The 26,055-nt window shown below is 34.9% G+C and overlaps 1 protein-coding gene across 1 annotated transcript in view; it reads right to left on the reverse strand.

Moving 5' to 3' along the window:
* LOC145260588 (BTB/POZ domain-containing protein 7-like) overlaps positions 1-26,055 on the reverse strand; it is a 328,060-nt gene that overhangs the window by 20,572 nt on the left and 281,433 nt on the right. Inside the window, exons 5-6 of the mRNA XM_080118864.1 lie at positions 24,292-24,367; positions 161-468 (exon numbers count right to left, since the gene is read on the reverse strand). Of these exons, the coding sequence (XP_079974990.1) occupies positions 161-468; positions 24,292-24,367 (384 nt within the window). The remainder of the gene's footprint in view (positions 1-160; positions 469-24,291; positions 24,368-26,055) is intronic.

Genomic DNA, 26,055 nt, shown 5'->3' on the forward strand with positions numbered 1-26,055 from the left:
TTTGTTTTCAAGTATTTCAAGAAACTTTTGCAAAATGATAGCGAGCTGACAACAGCAGCTAATTTTTTAAATAAGAACGTTTTCTTTATCTTCTGAGCAGTTTCTAATCACCAAATTTTTATATATTTTCCAATTTCTAAAAATTTCAAAATGTACTTACCTTCGTCTCTTCATAATATGGCGTGAACAACCTTGGCTTCACATACATCCCGTTGTTCTTAGCCCGGATCCAAGCTCCAACACGCTGGTTACCCCCTTCATCAGCAATCATATGAGATGGGGGTGTGCTGACCAGGCCCCTCTTTATTGCACTATTCAATACTTCACTGTTATAGGGTATTACATGATCCATACGGATGTGGGGTAAAAGTTCTGCTAAGATCTCTCTCAATTCAACATCGTTCAAGTCTCGTTTGCGGATACCTTTCTTGCTCACACTATGGGCTGTGTGATTTAAAAGATTAGGTTCTAAAATGCAGAAAAAAAAGGGAAAATTCAATTAGACATTTATTTTTATTAACCCTCTTTGGAATCTTATTTTATTGATCAATAATTGCTGTACAATTGGTAAAAAAAATCCCCCAGAATTTTATATTTGTTACTTCTCAGAAATCAAGGGACACCCTTCTTGGATCTAAGACTTGATCTCTATATCAGATGCATAAATATTAACATTTGATCTCTATATCAGATGCATAAATATTAACATTTGATCTCTATATCAGATGCATAAATATTAACACTTGATCTCTATATCAGATGCATAAATATTAACACTTGATCTCTATATCAGATGCATAAATATTAACACTTGATCTCTATATCAGATGCATAAATATTAACACTTGATCTCTATATCAGATGCATAAATATTAACACTTGATCTCTATATCAGATGCATAAATATTAACACTTGATCTCTATATCAGATGCATAAATATTAACACTTGATCTCTATATCAGATGCATAAATATTAACACTTGATCTCTATATCAGATGCATAAATATTAACACTTGATCTCTATATCAGATGCATAAATATTAACACTTGATCTCTATATCAGATGCATAAATATTAACACTTGATCTCTATATCAGATGCATAAATATTAACACTTGATCTCTATATCAGATGCATAAATATTAACACTTGATCTCTATATCAGATGCATAAATATTAACACTTGATCTCTATATCAGATGCATAAATATTAGCACTTGATCTCTATATCAGATGCATAAATATTAGCACTTGATCTCTATATCAGATACATAAATATTAACACTTGATCTTTATATCAGATACATAAATATTCAATTAAAGTTCTCCTTTACATTTCAAACACTGAGTAAAGAAGTTGAGAACATAACTTCTCCTCAATCGACCATTTAGATAGATTATAATATATCTTTCTTATGATCTTGTGGTCTTACCGTATTCCTGGACAATAATTTCTCTAGTCTGGTGGAGTATCCAGCTTCATGCTGTTATGGAGGTGCACCATTCCTAGTAAAAGCCAGTATTAATCATACTGAGATCTTATTTGGATTGCAAATACTAAGTGATTTTGAACATTTAGTCAGGGTTTACTTGTATGGAAAAGTATCCTTATGTCGGATTGTCCTGACAAACCACTGTACAGAGAGAGACCTTAAACACTCGAGGATAGTGTCCAGCAGGAATTCAAATTTTGTACATGTATGTATAATAAATTTGTTTTATTTAAATATAGCATGTTTACACATATTAGAACATGTTACAGTTGTAGCTATTAGCTCAACATCCTCAGGCCAAAAATGGTTCATTTGTTACACCTTCATATTCTATATTGAGTTATACAACACGAAGGTATACAGGCTGAGGATGTTAACATGTTCCGTAGTCATGTTATTTTTGTATAAATAAAACCGTTATTATAACTAAATAGATCTATTTATCGAGCACTCTTATGTAAACACAGTTAAGATTCACCGAATTTTTACTGTCAATACTAACCTAACCTGGATTACTAATATATAAAAGTTAATGTTTGTTTGTAATAGAAATTGATATGTTGACAGAACATAAGGGATAAAATTTTCACAGACATTGAAATTTTCCTTCTATTCCATCTGGTGTCACTAGGGGCAATTATTGGTCAGGTCTATAAAATGACATTTATATTAGAAGCAAAATCCATTTTTAAGCAGATTTTCTTAGTTTACTAAAATAAGACTAAATGGTACTCTTGCATAATTTGACACAAATTCTCGGGAATTCCTTACAAGCATGGATCAGGCAAGACCGGCAATCATTGGTTTCAGCCGAGCATTGTTCAAATGTCGAAAAGCTAAATCGACTTTTATTTATTTATTTTTTAGTATATTTTCAGTGATGTTAAGGGGAGGGGGGTTCAGATTTATTTATTTTTTTATTGGCTGGGTGTTTGTTTAGCCAATGAAAAGGTGCTATTGAAATGGAAGCAGATGACTTTCAAATTGGAAAAAAGTGAATAAACAAAAAAGCTAAGAATCAAATTTCGTTTGAAACTTGCCAAGAAGAAAATGGCAGGCACGGAAATAAATCTATGCATGTTAGAAAAAGAAATGAAAACACCGATGCAGACAATCTCATTGTCAGAAAAAACTGCTGTCCAAAAAAAATGAGGTGCAAGAATTGTAAACACAAATGCTTACTAAAACAAAGATCGTGTGTTAAGGATGGTTTCTGCTGGAGATGCACTAATGGACAGTGCAGACAATGGATATCCTTGCGCACAGGATTGCTTTTTTGCATGATCCAAGTTGGAAATTCCCACAATAGTAAAAATTTATTTGTGGGTGTTTGAAATGGCTACACTGGAAAACATGCGAAGGGAATGCGGTATTGTTTCATAGCACACATACAGACTGGAAGAACTTTCTGAGAGAAATTTGCCATGAGTATCTCCGGCAGATCAGTGCCAAGGGTACACAGTTGAAATAAAAGAGTCTCTCTTCAACCGAAGGAAACACAATGTAGGAAGAATCCTCGAACTGCTCTGGGTCTTCAGTGGCTATGACATCACCGACAAGGAGGGTTTTTTGGTGACCATACCAAATCACAATGCCGAAACTCTCCTTCCAATAATAAACAAATATATTCTACTGGGGACTACAATCGTATATCCGACTACTGGAAGGCCTATAACAAAGAAAGAGGAGAAGGATTCCACCACCTGACAGTGAATCATAGCATGCATTTTGTGACGAAGGCAACAACGGACCACATTAAGAGGATGTGGAAGGAAGCAAGAATGCAGGACCAACCAGGAGCTTCTGGGTACATATTTATTTGAATTTATGTGGAGACAAAAATTTGGAAACGATCCTTTTGTCTCCATCATAATTCACATTTCCTCTATCCCATCTCATCCCTCTTTGCCGTTGATGGCTGGTCAACAGTCTACCGAATTAAAGATACCTAAGGAAATATTTACATCTTGAGAAAGTTCTTCCACTAGCTTTGAACAGCCGTAAGTTTTCTTGAAAAAACAAAATATTTTCCTGTACTTTCAAACTAACAATTTACACTTTTCATAAACATATTTTTCATATTTTCTTGAAAAAAAAAAAAAAAAAAAAAAAATTCTGTGGAATCCCCAATACTGAAAGAAGTCTCAATAAAAAAAAAAAAAAAAAAAAAACCTAACAATTTACGGTTAAAAAAGTAAAGCATTCATCTTTTCTTGAAAAAAAAAATTGTTGATAAATAATTTGCAAACAAAAAAAATTAAAATATTTTCAATCCTTTTAAGGTAGGTTTTTATTCTTTGATTATTTGTATTTTTTCCAATTTGTTTGCTTTGAAATTAGTCTGAGTTTGTTACAATGCTTGGCTTAAACCAATGATTGCCAGTCTCGCCTGATCCATGCTTGATGATATTCCTGAGAATCTGGGTCAAATTATGCAAGAGTGACTAAACAAAGAAATTCTCAGTGAAAAATGTAGTTAAAAAAAGGTTTCAACATTTAAACAATTATTTTTAGCTATTTTCTAAGATTTATTATGGCCAAAGAAAAAAGAAATTCATTAAAGCTATTTGTCGTTTTACAGAAACAAAAAAACAACAAATAGACTAAGACCATCATGCTGGCAGTTTTCTAATTACTTGATCTTATATTAGAAATGTTATTTTTAACTTTCCTTTCAAAGCAAAATAATAAATATGAGGACATTTAAAATGATTTTTTCTGAGACACTTTATAATTAGCAATCTATTATGTTCACACAGTCAACACTGGGTAAATGTTACTAGTTCAGATTATGAATATATGGAACAAATTATCTGAAAGAGATGTATAGGGAAAGCCTGGTAGAGTGAGAGACAACCTATGTTATTGATTAAAATATTTATAGAAAAGAATATGGTCTCTTTTGTTCTGTCTGTCATTATGTCACAGGATATATTTTTAACAAACATAAAAGCAAAACATAAAATAAATTTTCATAAAAAGTTTAAATATGAAATGCAGATATTTGTATTCATTCTAAAAAAAAATGAAAAAAAAATAAGAGTGTTGGTAGTTATAGGGACAAACAGATTAGAGAGTGACAGATAAAATCAGAATGGGGTGTGCGACCAATGAGAGATAGAGAGTAGACAGAACAGACAGTGCAACCGACGGGGAGGGGACAATCAGCCGACAGTGCAACCGACGGGGAGGGGACAATCAGCGGACAGTGCAACCGACGGGGAGGGGACAACCAGCGGACAGTGCAACCGACGGGGAGGGGACAACCAGCGGACAGTGCAACCGACGGGGAGGGGACAACCAGCAGACAGTGCAACCGACGGGGAGGGGACAACCAGCAGACAGTGCAACCGACGGGGAGGGGACAACCAGCAGACAGTGCAACCGACGGGGAGGGGACAACCAGCAGACAGTGCAACCGACGGGGAGGGGACAACCAGCAGACAGTGCAACCGACGGGGAGGGGACAACCAGCAGACAGTGCAACCGACGGGGAGGGGACAACCAGCGGACAGTGCAACCGACATGGAGGGGACAACCAGCGGACAGTGCAACCGACGGGAAGGGGACAACCAGCAGACAGTGCAACCGACATGGAGGGGACAACCAGCGGACAGTGCAACCGACGGGGAGGGGACAACCAGCGGACAGTGCAACCGACGGGGAGGGGACAACCAGCGGACAGTGCAACCGACGGGGAGGGGACAACCAGCGGACAGTGCAACCGACGGGAAGGGGAGAACGAGCGGACAGTGTCACCGACGGGAGAGGACAATGAGCGGACAGTGCAACCGACGGGGAGCGGACAACCAGCGGACAGTGCAACCGACGGGGAGCGGACAACCAGCGGACAGTGCAACCGACGGGGAGGGGACAACCAGCGGACAGTGCAACCGACGGGGAGGGGACAACCAGCGGACAGTGCAACCGACGGGGAGGGGACAACCAGCGGACAGTGCAACCGACGGGGAGGGGACAACCAGCGGACAGTGCAACCGACGGGGAGGGGACAACCAGCGGACAGTGCAACCGACGGGGAGGGGACAACCAGCGGACAGTGCAACCGACGGGGAGGGGACAACCGGCGGACAGTGCAACCGATGGGGAGGGGACAACCGGCGGACAGTGCAACCGACGGGGAGCGGACAACCGGCGGACAGTGTAACCGACGGGGAGGGGACAACCGGCGGACAGTGCAACCGACGGGAAGGGGAGAATGAGCGGACAGTGTCACCGACGGGAGAGGACAATGAGCGGACAGTGCAACCGACGGGGAGGGGACAACCGGCGGACAGTGCAACCGACGGGAAGGGGAGAATGAGCGGACAGTGTCACCGACGGGAGAGGACAATGAGCGGACAGTGCAACCGACGGGGGGGGGGGAGAATGAACGGACAGTGCAACCGACGGTGGGGGTGGGGGGGAGAATGAACGGACTGTGCAACCGACGGTGGGGGAGAGACTGAACGGACAGTGCAACCGACGGTGGGGGAGACAATGAACAGACAGTGCAACCGACGGTGGGGGGGGGGATGAACAGACAGTGCAACCGACGGTGGGGGAGACAATGAACAGACAGTGCGACTTAGAGGGGAGGGACAAAGAGCAGACAGTGCAACCAATGAGAGGGGACAAAGAGCAAACAGTGCGACTTATGTGAGGAGACAGAGAGGGGAGATTGTGACTGACAGGAGAAGACGGCGATAATATATGATGCTTTTCAAACATGAAACAGTTTTTCCATATAGAGCAAAAAAAAAAAAAAAGTATATATTAATATTCTCTGATAAATCGAATAGATCAATTGACGTCATTTTATGGTGAGAAGCAATGATCTTTCCTTTCAACAGTCTATCATTGATTGTGACCTTTTCTTTCATCATCCTGTTATGCAGAAAATTCGATAGATTTTTGTTTTATTTATCGTTTTCTTAACCATCTTTAATCTAAAATGAACAAATCTGATCAGAAAAGAACGTGTTTTTTGCATAGAACCTTGCAGATATTGAGGGCGGATGCAGTCTTTGAATGCATTATTCTCACATCACAATGCACTCAGATCAATACGGAAACAGCTGCTGTTTCTTCATAAGCAATTGCAATATAGATTCGCATAGTCATGGCACACAATCAAGAGTGGCATGTGAGAGTAAAACAGGGGGTGCGGACAGGAAGTGTTGTAATTGACATTGTTTCGTAGGAAAAGTTTTGAACAGTGGAAAATCAACAAACATTTTGTAATTATATGTGTTCATGGTTGAAACAATTTCCTTAGGTTTCAGACTTGGTTGATTAATTGTTTTTGTTTTGCAGTATGTCAACCATTTTTGTATTATTCAATGCCGAATTCAGTAATTTAGGGAAAAGTTTTTATGGTTCCAGTTTTTATATCTTCAAATATTTATTCATGAATTTGTTTGGTTGTTTTGTTTTATGGGTTATTAAATGTTAAGTCCAGTAATTTTGGAAAAGTTTGTATTCTTAAATTTTTTTATATTTTCAAATATTTATTCCTGGTGTTTGGCTTGATTGTTTAGCAGAAGAAAATTGTTTTTAACTTTGCAGAACATGATTGAGTTTTGCAAAGGGAAAAGGAAAAAACAATATCAATATTTGGTGCATTTTTGTTTACTAAGCCAGCACCTTCAGACAGTCTGATCTGGTAGTACCAGATGCCCTAACAGGTATTATCACTCTGGGCCAAAGTGAACCGAGGGGCAATGATAACTAACGAACAACTTCACATTTCCCATAGACCCCAAATGAGGCCTAAAACCATTGGATGTCTTAAGGTCATATTCAGAACGAGTCTTAGAGAATAATGTAAAGGTCTTTGCATGAGGAGTCAACTGTGAAGCAAGGATTGCACAATATCCAACAACACTTCTCCTGGATCGACATTGCATGATTTCAATGGTTAGGAAAAGTACAAAATGATTGGAAACGATGCTAACATAAGAGAGCTCTATCACAAACACAGCATGTGATATTCCTAAATGGTTATCCATTTTAATACTGACCAGGCTCAACATCAATAAGTATAATAATAAATATAAGTTATAATTAACTTTGTTTTGATTCTTTGTTTTTGTTTTGGGTGGAAAAAACTGCACGGATTGTATTTGCCTAGGTAGAACTGTACAATTATGTGAAACATTTTTTCTTAAAGGTGGCAAGTCTCTACAACCGATGATGTACCTACCAAGATTCAAATGAACAATGAATTTTCTTCAAAATGCAAGTTGTGTTCAATAAGTATCAATACAGATGAAGTAAAATTTAGATTGCTGTGGATATTGCAAGTGTTCATCTGATTTTTGTTGGGCAAAAAACAAAAAAAATTGTGTCAAGCAATTCTTAGGTGTGGGTATGGGTAGAATATAGAGAATGACGAAGGATGAGAAAAATGAAAATTGGTGTATTTTGAATCACTGCAATGAACATGTTAACACAATTACTGAAAGCCATGTTAGATAACTTTTGCAAAAGCGGTGGCCATCTGTTCTCATGATAAATGTTGGCCAGACAGGTTAAATTGAAAAGTACTAGTGTGCTATCAGGAATAAATATAATCGCTACAAGAAAAACATTTTGGCAAAGAGCAGGAGAGGCAGAGAGTGAAAAAAAAAAAAAGTAGAGAGGCAGATTTAAAAATGAATGAAAAAGAGATAGCGAAGTATAAGAAAAAAAAGTGATAGGAGGGGTGAGGAAAAGAGAGAGAGATAGATAAGGGTGAGGGGAAAAAAGAGACAGATAGGAAGGGTGAAGAAAAAAAAGAGAAGGAGACGGGAGGGGCGAAGAGATGGAGACGGGAGGGGCGAAGAGATGGAGACGGGAGGGGCGAAGAGATGGAGACGGGAGGGGCGAAGAGATAGAGACGGGAGGGGCGAAGAAAAGAGAGACGGGAGGGGCGAAGAAAAGAGAGACGGAGACGGGAGGGGCGAAGAAAAGAGAGACGGAGACGGGAGGGGCGAAGAAAAGAGAGACGGAGACGGGAGGGGCGAAGAAAAGAGAGACGGAGACGGGAGGGGCGAAGAAAAGAGAGACGGAGACGGGAGGGGCGAAGAAAAGAGAGACGGAGACGGGAGGGGCGAAGAAAAGAGAGACGGAGACGGGAGGGGCGAAGAAAAGAGAGACGGAGACGGGAGGGGCGAAGAAAAGAGAGACGGAGACGGGAGGGGCGAAGAAAAGAGAGACGGAGACGGGAGGGGCGAAGAAAAGAGAGACGGAGACGGGAGGGGCGAAGAAAAGAGAGACGGAGACGAGAGGGGCGAAGAAAAGAGAGACGGAGACGAGAGGGGCGAAGAAAAGAGAGACGGAGACGAGAGGGGCGAAGAAAAGAGAGACGGAGACGAGAGGGGCGAAGAAAAGAGAGACGGAGACGAGAGGGGCGAAGAAAAGAGAGACGGAGACGAGAGGGGCGAAGAAAAGAGAGACGGAGACGAGAGGGGCGAAGAAAAGAGAGACGGAGACGAGAGGGGCGAAGAAAAGAGAGACGGAGACGAGAGGGGCGAAGAAAAGAGAGACGGAGACGAGAGGGGCGAAGAAAAGAGAGACGGAGACGAGAGGGGCGAAGAAAAGAGAGACGGAGACGAGAGGGGCGAAGAAAAGAGAGACGGAGACGAGAGGGGCGAAGAAAAGAGAGACGGAGACGAGAGGGGCGAAGAAAAGAGAGACGGAGACGAGAGGGGCGAAGAAAAGAGAGACGGAGACGAGAGGGGCGAAGAAAAGAGAGACGGAGACGAGAGGGGCGAAGAAAAGAGAGACGGAGACGAGAGGGGCGAAGAAAAGAGAGACGGAGACGAGAGGGGCGAAGAAAAGAGAGACGGAGACGAGAGGGGCGAAGAAAAGAGAGACGGAGACGAGAGGGGCGAAGAAAAGAGAGACGGAGACGAGAGGGGCGAAGAAAAGAGAGACGGAGACGAGAGGGGCGAAGAAAAGAGAGACGGAGACGAGAGGGGCGAAGAAAAGAGAGACGGAGACGAGAGGGGCGAAGAAAAGAGAGACGGAGACGAGAGGGGCGAAGAAAAGAGAGACGGAGACGAGAGGGGCGAAGAATAGAGAGATGGAGACGAGAGGGGCGAAGAAGGGAGGGACAGGAGGGGCGAGAAGTGTGAAAATGTGGTAATAATGGATATGTAAGAGAAGGGTTGATAAGGAAAATAATGGACTTTGAAACTTTGCCAAATCACTCTACTACAGGATATATACATTTAAATTATCTAACATTTTCATTAGAGAATTTGTTTTCCTAAAGATCACTTACGTAAGCATATTTAATCTTCTAAACTAAAGAATGGATCATTATCAATTTAGGAATATACATTCTAGGCAACACAGCAAGTAACATGGGCTCATTAGTTTTTGTTTTTTTTAATTTACCAAACCTACACCCGCCTCCAAAAGACTTTTGACCCAAGTTAGATGAAAAGAAATTTTTGTAGAAATTTGTCACTGACCTGCCTTTCACTAGTTTGAGTACTCCTTTTTCTTGTTTTCCTTTGTATTAAACCTCCAATGATCGGAGTTTATATGCCTATTTTTAAGGAAGACATTTTTTTATTTTCGATTTTAATTTTTTTAATGTTTTTAATTCTTATTTCTTCATTTTTTTTTCTATTCCATATACCTTTTATTCTCTTTTTCCTTAGCTATTCTCTATATTTTTCTCTTATTTTTTCTACCCAACTTCCATCCTACTCAGTACCCTCTTCTTTTGCCTTTGAAATGTTTCTCATACTTTCACCTCTCTCTTCTTTTATTGTATTTTCCCGTAACTTTCTCATTTTTAATCTAAAATGTACTTAAAATCGGTGTTATCTATTTTGCCAAAACTTTTGTATAATGCTGACTCTACTCTTCTAATGAAAAGCATTTAGCTTTGAAATGTCATGTCCTAAAGAGGTTCACCTCTTCCTTATTTTCCTTTCACTTGTTGTAATCATCCTTAACCTTATTTACATGATAATGTAATAAAGTTCTTTAATCCTTATCTTTTTTTTTTTTTTTTAACTTGTTCCTCTTAATCAGGTAGGGCTTTATTCCAGATAGGTTTTTTTTTTTACTGAAAAATTAACTTTTTCAAGTTAACTTAATTTATCTAATTATCTTTATATATATATATATATATATATATATATACACTAGCATTTCAGCCCGGCGTTGTCTGGGTGTTTTGAGGTGTAAGTTGAGCAAAAAAATTTTTTATAGATATACTAGCATGGGTGCCCGGCGTTGCCCGGGGGTTTGGAGGTATATGTTGAGCAGAAAAAAAAAAAAATTGGTAGTAGGAAGGCAGGCTTGAACTCATACCGCAAAGGAGGAAAAGGACGGGGAAAAAAACTGACGTCTTTGCTGTTACGACCACCACCAAACCGGAAGTGATGTAGGTTTTAATTAAGGCTAGACAATTGAAAGGAGAGGATTACTTTAAAAAATATCGGCAAAAAAGCGCCCCCCCCAGTAGAAAAGTGCTCAATGAAGGTGAATATATTAATGGTTTTAGCCAATTTTTCGATATTTGTCATCTGAAAAGTCGAACTTCAAAATGATACTGATCTTGTAAAAATCCGTCGCCTCTGTTGAAAGTTTTAGGCAGACATGTAAACATACATTTATATATTGATAACTCAAATTTTCGACCCAAACTGATTTAAAAGTTTGCCCTATCTCTGAATACCCTTTATGTAAAATTTCAAATGTTTAGACCAGAAATTGTCTGAGTAATTTGGTAGAGACTACAGAGGTCAATTTTTTTTTTTAAACTTTGACCCCTTAGCATTTATTCTTTTGGGCTCAAATCATTAAGTTAGATCCATGTCCAAGGAACCTATATCTAAAATTTCAAGTGTTTATACCCAAAATATGCAGAGTCGGTTGGTAGAGTTCTCAAAGGTCAAATCGTTGAACTTTGACCTGTTAACAGCCAAATTTCTGGCCGAAAATGGATTACAAAGATTTTTTCAAATCTCAGTACTCTGTATATCAAATTTCGAGTCTGTAGACTGAAAATTGACAGAGTTATTGCGTAGGGAAATGTACACACACAAAGACAGACACGTTCACTTATATATACACACACACACACACACACACACACACACACAGGGTGCCTTCAATAAGAAAGGAGATGTATGGGCACTTCTATTGATAATACACTCATAAACTAGTTCCCCTTCAAAGTAATCTCCTCTGGCTGCAATACACTTGTACCATTCCAACAACTTCTGGAAGACTCCATGAAAGTACTCTTGAGTGAGCATGTCAATGACCCTCACCACAGCCTCTATCATCTCAATTGTCTCATAACAGCAGCCTCTAAGGTTTTCATTGAGCTTAGGGGATAATCGAAAGTCACAAGAAGCAGGGTCTGTCTTTATGCCCATCTTGGTCAAGTAGTCTGTGACAAGGATGGAGCACCCTTAGGAAAAACTTTAAATCTTCCACATCTTCAATTCCTCACGAATAATTGTGTGTACAATTCCCACACTGATATCAAACAGTGCACCTATTGTCTCTATAGTTGATGAAATTCTTTGGTCAATCAACTCTGGTGTTCTGATGTACTTACACACCTAATCATTCCTCATAGACTGTCTTCCTTGAATCTCTTATGCCACAAAACTGATGCTCGATTCATGCAAGATGGTCCAAAAGCTGTCCGAAGCATTCCATACGTTTCTGTGGCATTTTTTCCAAGTTTAAAACAGAATTTTATTAATATCGTTCTAAAATGTCCTCATATGCAGATTGTATTTTTGAAATTCAACTGTGATAATCAGGCTTTAGTAGGGTGTATTCCAATTCTTGCTGTAGCAGTTCATTTGAACCTGAAATCATAAAAATTGTTCAATCATCTCATAAGATCGATATAACCTCCGACCTTTTTCAGGTGTATCTTGTCAAACTTGGGAATGTTTCTGTTGAACTCGGGAATTTGGATGGAATTTCGAGCAGAACCCTTTATTTACTTCACAAAGGTAGTGTGCTTTTGTTCTGTCAGCCATGACTGGATAGAGGTCCTAAGTAATTTGCAATTGTATTTTTCAGTTGCCTACGCTGAGGATTGAACCTTCAACCTTTAGAAGAATATCACTTTTACAATTGATTTTTCCCAGTACTCTAACCACCGCGCCACGGGTCCTTGCGGACAATTCTAGTACAAATTTTAGGAGCCTTAAACCTATTTTTATTTCTAGTTGTAAATATCACCATTTATTACTAATTATTACTATATGTTAATGTATATATATATATATATATATATATATATATATATATATATATTACTTGTACATATTAATGTTTTTACTTATTACTTGTATATATTATCTATTGTTTATAATTAATGGTTCCAATATCGTATTAAATTCTATACTAGGTCTACTTAGCAGTTTGTTATTCCCCAGCATATGTGCTGCATCTTTCAGTCGTCTTACTCTCCACCATTCTTCTGTCTATAATTTTTACTTCGTCCCATAATGGTAGATGGTTTCCCTTTTCCTTCCAGATATGGTCAGCTATACCTGACTTTTCAGTCTCTCCACATACTATGGTTCTTTTAACTGTACTTTCAATGGATGACACATTTCACCTTTGTATAGTTTTCCACATTTACATGGGATTTCATATACACAGTTCTTAGTCATGATTTTTTCTCTAGGGGGCTTGACTCTCACAAGCTGTTTCCGGGGAGTTGAATCACTCTTGAATACTGTCCTGATGTCATATGGATTGCATATTCGTTGAAGTTTTTCAGACAAGCTCTTCATATATGGAATACAAACTGTGGCGAGTTTCTGAGTGGTGTCCTTTTGTGTTTGGTCCAGATTTCTTGGATTTGATGTCATGCTCTCTGGATAGTTGTTTCAGTGGAGGTTTTCTCTTAAACTGTACATCTCCTCTTGATATGCACTGATGTTATTACATATTGCTTTTGCTCAGTATTGTAGGCAATGGACGATTCCTTTCTTTACATTATTATATGGATGGCGGGAGTTGTAGTTTAGATACTGTCAAGTGAAACTCGGCTTTCGGTATACAGATGACATAAACCCCTGACCTGTGCAAGTTATCAGCACATCTAGGAATGATAATTTATTGTTATTTTCTTTTTCCATTGTGAATTGTATAGTTGGACGGATCGAGTTCACATGGTTTAGTAACGTTTGAACATCTTTCTGATGGGGCCAGAGTATGAATGTGTCATCTACATATCGCAACTACATTGTTGGCTTTGGTGGTGTTGATCCTAATGCCATTTCCTCAAAGTATTCCATGTATGCATTGGTCAGTACCGGGGACAATGGTGATCTCATCGCCAGATCTTCTTCCTGCCGATATATATCAGATCCCATCACAAAGTATGTAGTTTCTACACAGAAGGTCAACATCTCCATTATATACATATATAATACTGGATTTCAATTATTATTTTCAGGATTATAAAAAATTTTCTTATGCTGATGTATCATCATAGATACAAGAAAAATATATTACAATTGAAATTTTTGTGAGAATTATTAAAATCACAGAATATTTTTGTCAATTATATTTGTTTGGTGAAACTATTAAATAAACTATTAAATAAACAATGCTTAATTCAATGATAATATCGATAGTTCAAAGAAATTGATTTTTCTTTGAGTTATATTGATTTCATTAACACAGACTTTAGGGGCTTTTTTCATAATGTTTCTGAAATATTCATTTTTTTTTTTTATTGTTAACATCTACTATGCTTTATTTCTTTTTATATCAAAACAGAAATTGAACAGAAATTCATGTGTCTTTTTTTTTTAGTACTTAAGACTAACTTCAGAAGAGGTGTTTTTTATTCACAAAAAATAATACATTTTCACTAATTAATAAATACTAAAAAATTCATTAAAATTGGTCGATTTCCTGAATTTTGGTGAATTTTTAAATGAAGAAAGGAGTAAAAATGTTTATGCATTTTAGGGATTGACCATTAATTTGCATGTACTTAGGGAATATGATACTGAACTACATATTTGTCATTTTTCCACTTTAAAATATGATACTGAACTACATATTTGTCATATTTTTCCACTTTAAAATATGATACTGAACTACATATTTGTCATATTTTTCCACTTTAAAATTTGATACTGAACTACATATTTGTCATATTTTTCCACTTTAAAATATGATACTGAACTACATATTTGTCATATTTTTCCACTTTAAAATATGATACTGAACTACATATTTGTCATATTTTTCCACTTTAAAATTTGATACTGAACTACATATTTGTCATATTTTTCCACTTTAAAATATGATACTGAACTACATATTTGTCATATTTTTCCACTTTAAAATATGATACTGAACTACATATTTGTCATATTTTTCCACTTTAAAATATGATACTGAACTACATATTTGTCATATTTTTCCACTTTAAAATATGATACTGAACTACATATTTGTCATATTTTTCCACTTTAAAATATGATACTGAACTACATATTTGTCATATTTTTCCACTTTAAAATATGATACTGAACTACATATTTGTCATATTTTTCCACTTTAAAATATGATACTGAACTACATATTTGTCATATTTTTCCACTTTAAAATATGATACTGAACTACATATTTGTCATATTTTTCCACTTTAAAATTTGATACTGAACTACATATTTGTCATATTTTTCCACTTTAAAATATGATACTGAACTACATATTTGTCATATTTTTCCACTTTAAAATTTGATACTGAACTACATATTTGTCATATTTTTCCACTTTAAAATATGATACTGAACTACATATTTGTCATATTTTTCCACTTTAAAATATGATACTGAACTACATATTTGTCATATTTTTCCACTTTAAAATATGATACTGAACTACATATTTGTCATATTTTTCCACTTTAAAATATGATACTGAACTACATATTTGTCATATTTTTCCACTTTAAAATTTGATACTGAACTACATATTTGTCATATTTTTCCACTTTAAAATATGATACTGAACTACATATTTGTCATATTTTTCCACTTTAAAATATGATACTGAACTACATATTTGTCATATTTTTCCACTTTAAAATATGATACTGAACTACATATTTGTCATATTTTTCCACTTTAAAATATGATACTGAACTACATATTTGTCATATTTTTCCACTTTAAAATTTTCTTAATTTGTTCTAGTTGGGGTGGATGCCTGACATTCTCCTGCTATCTCATACATTTCAAGAGAAATCGTTAAGTTCAATTGTTTGTATCTGTTTTGCACTTTGTTTACCGAAATATGATAAAAAAAATATGAAAATCAGAGATATGATAAAAAATGGAGACACATTAAAAAATGATTGAAAATAGAGATAAGATAAAAATATGATAAAAAAGGGATATTATTAAAAAAGTCTGATAAAGAGGAGATATGATAAAAATATATAATAAAAACGGAAATAAAAAATATATAATAAAAAACGGAAATAAAAAATATATAATAAAAAACGGAAATAAAAAATATATAATAAAAAACGGAAATAAAAAATATATAATAAAAAACGAAAATATAAAACTATGTAATAAAAAACGAAAATATAAAACTATATAATAAAAAACGGAAATATAAAACTATATAATAAAAAACGGAAATATAAAACTATATAATAAAAAACGGAAATATAAAACTATATAATAAAAAACGGAAATATAAAACTATATAATAAAAAACGGAAATATAAAACTATATAATAAAAAACGGAAATATAAAACTATATAATAAAAAACGGAAATATAAAACTATATAATAAAAAACGGAAATATAAAACTATATAATAAAAAACGGAAATATAAATCTATATAATAAAAAACGGAAATATAAAACTATATAATAAAAAACGAAAATATAAAACTATATAATAAAAAACGGAAATATAAAACTATGTAATAAAAAACGGAAATATAAAACTATGTAATAAAAAACGGAAATATAAAACTATATAATAAAAAACGGAAATATAAAACTATGTAATAAAAAACGGAAATAAAAAATATATAATAAAAAACGGAAATATAAAACTATATAATAAAAAACGGAAATAAAACATATATAATAAAAAACGAAAATATAAAACTATGTAATAAAAAACGAAAATATAAAACTATGTAATAAAAAACGGAAATATAAAACTATGTAATAAAAAACGGAAATATAAAACTATGTAATAAAAAACGGAAATATAAAACTATATAATAAAAAACGGAAATATAAAACTATATAATAAAAAACGGAAATATAAAACTATATAATAAAAAACGGAAATATAAAACTATATAATAAAAAACGAAAATATAAAACTATATAATAAAAAACGAAAATATAAAACTATATAATAAAAAACGAAAATATAAAACTATATAATAAAAAACGAAAATATAAAACTATATAATAAAAAACGAAAATATAAAACTATATAATAAAAAACGGAAATAAAACATATATAATAAAAAACGAAAATATAAAACTATGTAATAAAAAACGAAAATATAAAACTATGTAATAAAAAACGAATATATAAAACTATGTAATAAAAAACGAATATATAAAACTATATAATAAAAAACGGAAATATAAAACTATATAATAAAAAACGGAAGTATAAAACTATGTAATAAAAAACGGAAATATAAAACTATGTAATAAAAAACGGAAATATAAAACTATATAATAAAAAACGGAAATATAAAACTATATAATAAAAAACGGAAATATAAAACTATATAATAAAAAACGGAAATATAAAACTATATAATAAAAAACGAAAATATAAAACTATATAATAAAAAACGAAAATATAAAACTATATAATAAAAAACGAAAATATAAAACTATATAATAAAAAAACGAAAATATAAAACTATATAATAAAAAACGGAAATATAAAACTATATAATAAAAAACGGAAATATAATAAAAATATAATAAAAAACGGAAATATGATAAATAAGATATGGTAAGGAAAGATATAAAAAAAGACACGGTAGAAAAAAGACACGGTAAAAAAAAAAAGACGCGGTAAAAAAAAAAGACGCGGTAAAAAAAAAAAAGACGCGGTAAAAAAGACGCAGAAAAACAGATGCGATAAAAAAAATAAGACGGAGAAGAAAAAAAAAGCTGGGTGGAAAAGATGTGAGAGAGGGAAGATGCGGGGTTGGAAAAAGATGCGGGGGGGAGACGCAAGGGAAAAAAGACATGGTAAAAGAAGAAGCTGCGGCAAAAAAAAGAAGCCGCAGCAGCAAAAAAAAAAAAAAAAAAAGGCACGGTAAAAAAAAAAAAGAAAATGTGGAAAAAAAAAAGATGGAGTAAACAAACAGTTAAGGAAATAAAATATGTTTTGTGCAGGTATGCCTTGCAATAGATATGGTAAAACTAAAAATTCAAGATTTTAAATCTAAAACAAGTGTTTTTTCCTTATACCATATACTTGTTTTTGTCTATACACCAGATAGAAATAATAGAACTGAATAAAAAGACTAAAAAGTATCAAATCTAGTGATTAATTAAACTATAAATCAAAGCTAAAAATCAATAATTTACTTTAGATATTTTCTCCTATTCCACACAGCAACTGGTGGCTGCATTTTATAATAAATATTATGAAAAATAAATTTTCTTTTTTTGAAGAAATCAAAAGATATTTGGATTTCTAATTGATCTCATGATGCAGAAGCTTGGCTTGATGGTTTTCTAGCAATCTAATGCATTAAACAAAAATGATTTTTAATGGAAATTTCTAAAAATTATTGTTGTTTAAGATTCCCATCTGATCACTTCCATAAAGCAACAGAGATTAGTCAGTTTACATGTCTCCCTAAGAAGACAAAAGGTAGACACAGGATTGTTTTTCTTTTAATGTGAGCATTCACCCTCCTCTTTAACCATCTTCTAAGAGGACTTAGTTTTCACTAGAATTTATTAGTTTGATGGCAGAAATCACTCAATCGAGTTTTGCAAGAGTGTATGGGTACTTCAAAATTACCCATTAAATTTTGGTATAGTTCTAGATAAAGACGTGGATACAAGAAACCAATTGAATCACCAATTGAGCTCAGGTTAGTTTAAAATTAAAAAAAAAAAAGAAGTTAGTTAGCAAAGCTAAAATTAGACTATTCCTGCTTATTTTCTCTTTTTCATTTCCTCTGCAGCTACGGGTTAAATAGTATTATTACGTTTGGGGATATTACCTTTTGTTTGAAATGGACAATTCCAATCTTTTTATTCATTCTATTCTTTACTTTTCACTGTTATATATATATATCTTTCATATATATAAGAGAGAGAAAGGGGGATGGGGAGAGGAAAAGAGAAAGGGGGATGGGGAGAGGAAAAGAGAAAGGGAGCGGGGGAGAGGAAAAGAGAAAGGGAGCGGGGGAGAGGAAAAGAGAGGGAGATGGGGGGAAAAAGATGGAGATGGGGGGAAAGATAGAGAGAGAGATGGGGAGAGAGAGAGAGAGAGAGATGGGGGGAGAGAGAGAGAGAGAGATGGGGGGAGAGAGAGAGAGATGGGGGGAGAGAGAGAGAGAGAGATGGGGAGAGAGAGAGAGAGAGAGAGAGAGATGGGGAGAGAGAGAGAGAGAGATGGGGAGAGAGAGAGAGAGAGATGGGGAGAGAGAGAGAGAGAGATGGGGAGAGAGAGAGAGAGAGATGGGGAGAGAGAGAGATGGGGAGAGAGAGAGATGGGGAGAGAGAGAGATGGGGAGAGAGAGAGATGGGGAGAGAGAGAGATGGGGGGAGAGAGAGAGATGGGGAGAGAGAGAGAGATGGGGAGAGAGAGAGAGATGGGGAGAGAGAGAGAGATGGGGAGAGAGAGAGAGATGGGGAGAGAGAGAGAGATGGGGAGAGAGAGAGAGATGGGGAGAGAGAGAGATGGGGAGAGAGAGAGAGATGGGGAGAGAGAGAGATGGGGAGAGAGAGAGAGATGGGGAGAGAGAGAGATGGGGAGAGAGAGAGATGGGGAGAGAGAGATATGGGGAGAGAGAGAGATGGGGAGAGAGAGAGATGGGGAGAGAGAGATGGGGAGAGAGAGATGGGGAGAGAGAGAGAGATGGGGAGAGAGACAGGGGGGAGAGATAGATAGATAGACAGGGGGAGAGATAGACAGTGGGGAGAGATAGAGATAGACAGTGGGGAGAGATAGAGATAGACAGTGGGGAGAGATAGAGATAGACAGTGGGGAGAGATAGAGATAGACAGTGGGGAGAGATAGAGATAGACAGTGGGGAGAGATAGAGATAGACAGTGGGGAGAGATAGAGATAGACAGTGGGGAGAGATAGAGATAGACAGTGGGGAGAGATAGAGATAGACAGTGGGGAGAGATAGAGATAGACAGTGGGGAGAGATAGAGATAGACAGTGGGGAGAGATAGAGATAGACAGTGGGGAGAGATAGAGATAGACAGTGGGGAGAGATAGAGATAGACAGTGGGGAGAGATAGAGATAGACAGTGGGGAGAGATAGAGATAGACAGTGGGGAGAGATAGAGATAGACAGTGGGGAGAGATAGAGATAGACAGTGGGGAGAGATAGAGATAGACAGTGGGGAGAGATAGAGATAGACAGTGGGGAGAGATAGAGATAGACAGTGGGGAGAGATAGAGAGAGACAGTGGGGAGAGATAGAGAGAGACAGTGGGGAGAGATAGAGAGAGACAGTGGGGAGAGATAGAGAGAGACAGTGGGGAGAGATGGAGAGAGACAGTGGGGAGAGATGGAGAGAGACAGTGGGGAGAGATGGAGAGAGACAGTGGGGCAGAGATGGAGAGAGACCGGGGGCAGAGATGGAGAGAGACCGGGGGCAGAGATGGAGAGAGACCGGGGGCAGAGATGGAGAGAGACCGGGGGCAGAGATGGAGAGAGACCGGGGGCAGAGATGGAGAGAGACCGGGGGCAGAGATAGAGAGAGACCGGGGGCAGAGATAGAGAGAGACCGGGGGCAGAGATAGAGAGAGACCGGGGGCAGAGATAGAGAGAGACAGGGGGCAGAGATAGAGAGAGACAGGGGGCAGAGATAGAGAGAGACAGGGGGCAGAGATAGAGAGAGACAGGGGGCAGAGATAGAGAGAGACCGGGGGCAGAGATAGAGAGAGACCGGGGGCAGAGATAGAGAGAGACAGGGGGCAGAGATAGATAGAGATGAAGATAGATAGAGAGGAAGATAGATAGAGAGGAAGATAGATAGAGAGGAAGATAGATAGAGAGGAAGATAGATAGAGAGGAAGATAGATAGAGAGGAAGATAGATAGATAGATAGATAGAGAGGGAGAGAGAGAGAGAACAGTGGAGGGGGAGTTGAAACAACATACAGGGAGAGAGGGTGAATGATAAAAGCTTAGTCAAAAATGAGTAACTTGAGTTAATTACAAACTTAAAATTAGAACAAATAAAATGACAGACTTTTCAAACGTAACTCAGTCCCAAAATCGAAGAATATTTGAGCACCTATTTTATGTGATTACAATATATAGGGGAAAAAATAGCCTTACAGTAACAAACGTTGATGAACTTAGCTGTAGTATAATAAGAGATTTCTGTAACTATAAAATATTTTTGGAAGGAAGGATGAAGTATTTCTTTTTGGTAGTTTTATTTTAATCCTAAGAAATATATGCTCCTTGAGTTGTATATTTTTGATAAGCTGTAAGGATGATGTATTATGATGAATGAATTTTATAGACTCATCAGCAAAGGAGGAGGTAATTACTGAAAGGATGATATCATGATGAACACCTTTCCTAAAAGTAGGAGTTAATGCCTGGGAGCATGATATAACAGAATAAATGGTAAACAACCTCTACCAATACCGCAAATAAGGAGAAGGTAATCCTGAAAGATTGGTATCATTAGGAATGAAAGCATACTGTTGCCTTTCCCTCAAAAACGGAGGCAATGTTTGAAAGGAATGTATTGTGACATGAAAATATTCCCCAGAATTAAATAAGCATAAACCGTTTTAATGTTAATATAGTTAGGATAGGTGGAAAACAAACTTTTGCATTTATTCATTTAAAGAATATTGAAAACAACTGTTTCATTGTTCACATGAAATGTCAAAATGGAAATTGTGTGAAAAAAATAATTCAATTTTATTGGTTTACATTTTAAGTGAAAAGCGTTTTTATTTTAGACTATGTATATTTATAATTTTTCAGGAAAAAAATGTTGAGCTCTTATGGAGGAGAGAATTCCTAGCAAGACAGTCTTATGGCAACAAAGTCGATACTGTACTACCCATCCCCATTAAAAGATAATACAATATCAGATTAAATCACAAATTACACTCAAAATGAGAACATTAGTTCGATTAATCCAAATAATACAATCTTCCCTCATCTCAAAAATTCAAAACTAAATCATTTTTTTTTTTTTTTTGTCATTTATTCATTTAAAATGTCTTTTCACAAAAGGTTACATTATTGTAGTTTCTTGGTCTTTCAGTAAGATGCTAACTAGGAATAGCTATGGTAAAGTAACAAGGTATGACCAAAGACAACGCATCCTCACACTTTTGAATGGCCTTCTGCCTAATTTATTTCGATGAATGTAATTTTTTTTTATATAAAATAGATTTTTCAAACTGTAGTATCTGGTTTATACATTGTGACATTTGAAGCCAAAATTTGAAAAGTAAAATTTTAAACGTTTAAAAAATGCTGTCATTTTTTAAAAAATAAAATCTCATATACTTATATCGTTAGAATTAAATAAGTTTATCCGGTTTCAATGTGAATAGTTAGGATAGATTTATTCATTTAGAATAAAAAATGATTGAATTGCAAATATCAATAGAATTTTAGTTAAGCTCATTCAAAGAAACTTTGTGTGATAAATATATGGGACCAAAATCCACTGCTCCAGATTTGTTTGGTGACAAGTTTGGTTAGAAACTTAAGATAAAAATACTGTCAGAAGATAGACTTTTCTGTAGAAACCCTATTTACTTACCTCCTCACGAGGACAGAGTCAGACATAAAGCCTGTTTTAATGTGAGAAAATTCCTTCTCTCCAAAATGGGGCACTCTAGGTTGGGAGGAAAAAATTAAAATTGCCACAATCTAAAAGGATTTCTCCTTCACTGACTAAGAACAGATTAGGTACTACACATTGATCTCTTTTGCAGGTTCTGTAGCCAAACAGATATCAAATGCGATAGAGAGCATTCTCTTGGTTCTCAGCCTCACCGAGAAGAGAGGAGGGCTCCTAATGATTGAGCAATGCAGGATGTCCATATCCATTGTCTCTTGGGGCAGACAGAATCTCATCAATATTTGGGTGTGTTATTTTGACAACGCTATCAAAAATAACAGATGATATTTTAATCATATAGTGACCAACATTTGGTCTTGGAAGCATTTCTGAATTTGTCTCCTTATTCTACCTAAAAAAAAAAAAACAAGTTGCGCAGCAGATGGCACAAGAGGAGGCACTTGACTGCTCGGGGAGGAATAACAATTAGGGGGGAATTTCAATCAGGCCAAAAATCTAAGATAAATAGAGAAATGAGACATTCACTTGTTTGGATTGCGTTTCAAAGCAGATTAAGTCACATGCAAATTTTTTTTTTACTCCATAACAATTTGAAAGTTGTTTAGTTTTTGAATCCTTTAAACTGGTGAATAGTAAATTCTAAGATTGATAGGCTAAAAGCAAAACTAAAATATTATACTTTTTGCTTCTAAGCCAAAATCATTATTTGGTTGATTGTTTTTTGTTTTACAGCATATCAACCCTTTTCAGGTTATTTAATGCCGAATCCAGTGATTTTGAAGAAAAGATTTTTATTTATTTATTTATTTTTTTTTTTCAAGTAGGTTTCTATTTAACCCGTAGTTGGGACCCTAACAGATACTACCACTCTGGGTCAGAGTGGACCTGAGAACAATAGCAATTAAAGGGTGGCTTCACACTCCCCAAAGCCCGCAAGCTGGGCCTCCCCATCGGACATAGTTTAAGGTCATATCCAGGACCAATAATCATATTGAAACACATATTCTTGTTAGATCACGAAAATTAAGCAACATCAAATAAAAACATCCATAATTTATTGTTTTTTCTTAACTTGATAGAAATAAAAATTATAACCCAATTTTTATAGAATTTAAGGAATACAGGTGGATATCTTCATTCATATAAAATTAGCTTTGTATATATACTTATATATTTATATGTACAGAACTAGATTCGTTCCTAAACTAATTAACCAATCATTATGATATTAGAAGACAGCTGCTTGACATAAGAGTGAATAATGTGGGGTATATTTAGTTTTATGCAAGAGGAGGGAAAAAAGGAGTGGAAAATTCATATAAATTCAATTTTTTGTGAAATTTTAATATTATGTATTATGCATTAGCAATTAATATTTTAAAGGGGTTTTAGGAGGCATAATATGGACACAAAATCCCATTTGAAAATTCAAATACTTCAGATTTACATTGAATTTAATCCACATTCATTAAACATCAATTAAACAAGATTCCGTAACTTTCCATTTCTCAAGCTTAAACCATTAATTTTAGACAATCTAAAATCAAAATCATATAGTGACCAACATATAGTGATTTGATAAAAATTGAAATAAGGATTCTAGACATAATGCTTAGTGATATATCTTGATTTTAATATTCATAAGAGCAAATAAATGTTGCAAAACTATTGTTTAAATAATTAATTTTACCCATCCTGGGACAGGTATTCTTCTAGTTCCATATAATATTAACAAAAAGAAGAATGTAATTACCTCTTTCTTCTATCCGTTTGACTAACTGATGTTCACCCCATTTTAATACAGCATTCAAGACGTCCAGTTCCCCAGCCTAAAAAAAAATTAAAAAAATGAATGAAGAATTAGAGAAGCAACGGAAAAAATCAATATGCAGTTGCTTATGAAAATTTTTTTTCTCTTTAATTTTATTTGCAGGGCAACCCAACATTGAATAAAACAGTTTTTTAAAAAAATGTGTGACATCTTTCTTTCAAAATTTCTGTTTCCTTCTCTGGGACCTGGTTTAATATAATTGAAAGAAAAAGAAAATTGTTTGACATAGTTTCAGTGTTAGTTTTGGAACAACTACTAGTAAGAATGAAAAAGTATATTTTTATCACTAGAAAATCTGAAAGGGGTTTTGAATCCTTTAAACTGTGCTTTAGAAAGCAATTTTTCATAAAAAATGTTTTAGGAAAAAATAGGATCATGATTGCATCATAATACTAGAGTTTTGGCTTATAAACAGGAACTCTTACCAAAATTTACATTTAAATTTACAATTTAACAGTTTCAAAATTACTTTCAAATGGTGACATCTATAAACATTATGCCAGATATTCACAAATATTTTTCTTTGTGACTGTGGGAAATTTCAAAGTGATTTTGAATCCCATAAACTGCCCATTAGAAAGGAAATTTTTAATTAGAAGTTTATAGTCGACCACATAAATCATGTAATGATGCATTAATCTGTTGATAATTTATATGAGTAAATAATTTATTTTTAATATGATATAAAAAAAATTATTTTCAAATTAATTTTTAAAAAGTTAATTTTGAATATCAATGAATTGTAAATTATCACTTACAATTGGAAAATCTAAAATGGCTAACACTTTAACAAGTACTTGCCTGAAAGTAGTGTATGCGTATGCAGTGAATATTGATCTGTATGCATTTAATTTTATTTTTATTGAATAGTAATTAATATATAATTTATTAAAATCAAAAATATTTCTTTTACCACTGCAAAATACATGTTGGATTTTGATATTATTTGAGGTCAACTAATAGTGAATTGACTAAAATTTTTTTTTTTTTTTTTTTTTTTACTAAATGTGTTCTGGGTTCATTATGGGTGGCAAAAGTAGGACTTCAAGCATAAGTGTGTTAGTTACTCTCACTACCTTTCTCTAATATAAATAATAATGAAAAAAATATCAATTATCAAATATGAAAAAAGATTTGTGAAAATTCAGATACCTTCAATTTTAATTATATTTTAATATACATCAATTAATATAATTTGCAAAAGAAACAAAACAAAAAAAATTCAGGTTCTTTGGCAAGTTTTAAAGAGGGTTTAATATGGCCACAATCTCTTATTTAAAAATCTAAATACTCCAGATTTGCATTAATTTTGACCATAGTAATTAGTTAACAGTTATAATTAGTTAACAGTTATGCAAGATTTAGTGGATTTTAATTTCTCCTAAAGACTACTTAAGCTTTAACATAAATTTTTAGATATTTTAAAAATTATTAAATGGATTTTGAACAAAATTGTAATAAGGATTGAATAAGGATAGAATGTTTAGTAGTATCATGTGTTTTAATCTTTGTAACGTGGCATAAAAGTAATGCAAAACTGTTTTGTGGAAAGGAATTTTACACACCATCTAAGGATGGGTATTCTTCTAGTGTGTGTGTGTATATATATATATATATATATATATATATATATATATATATATATATATATATATATACACATATATTTTTGTTTGATGAAAACCG

The sequence above is a fragment of the Euprymna scolopes genome, chromosome 36, assembly GCF_053919585.1.
Source record: "Euprymna scolopes isolate OS-2025 chromosome 36, ASM5391958v1, whole genome shotgun sequence".
Taxonomy (NCBI): domain Eukaryota; kingdom Metazoa; phylum Mollusca; class Cephalopoda; order Sepiida; family Sepiolidae; genus Euprymna; species Euprymna scolopes.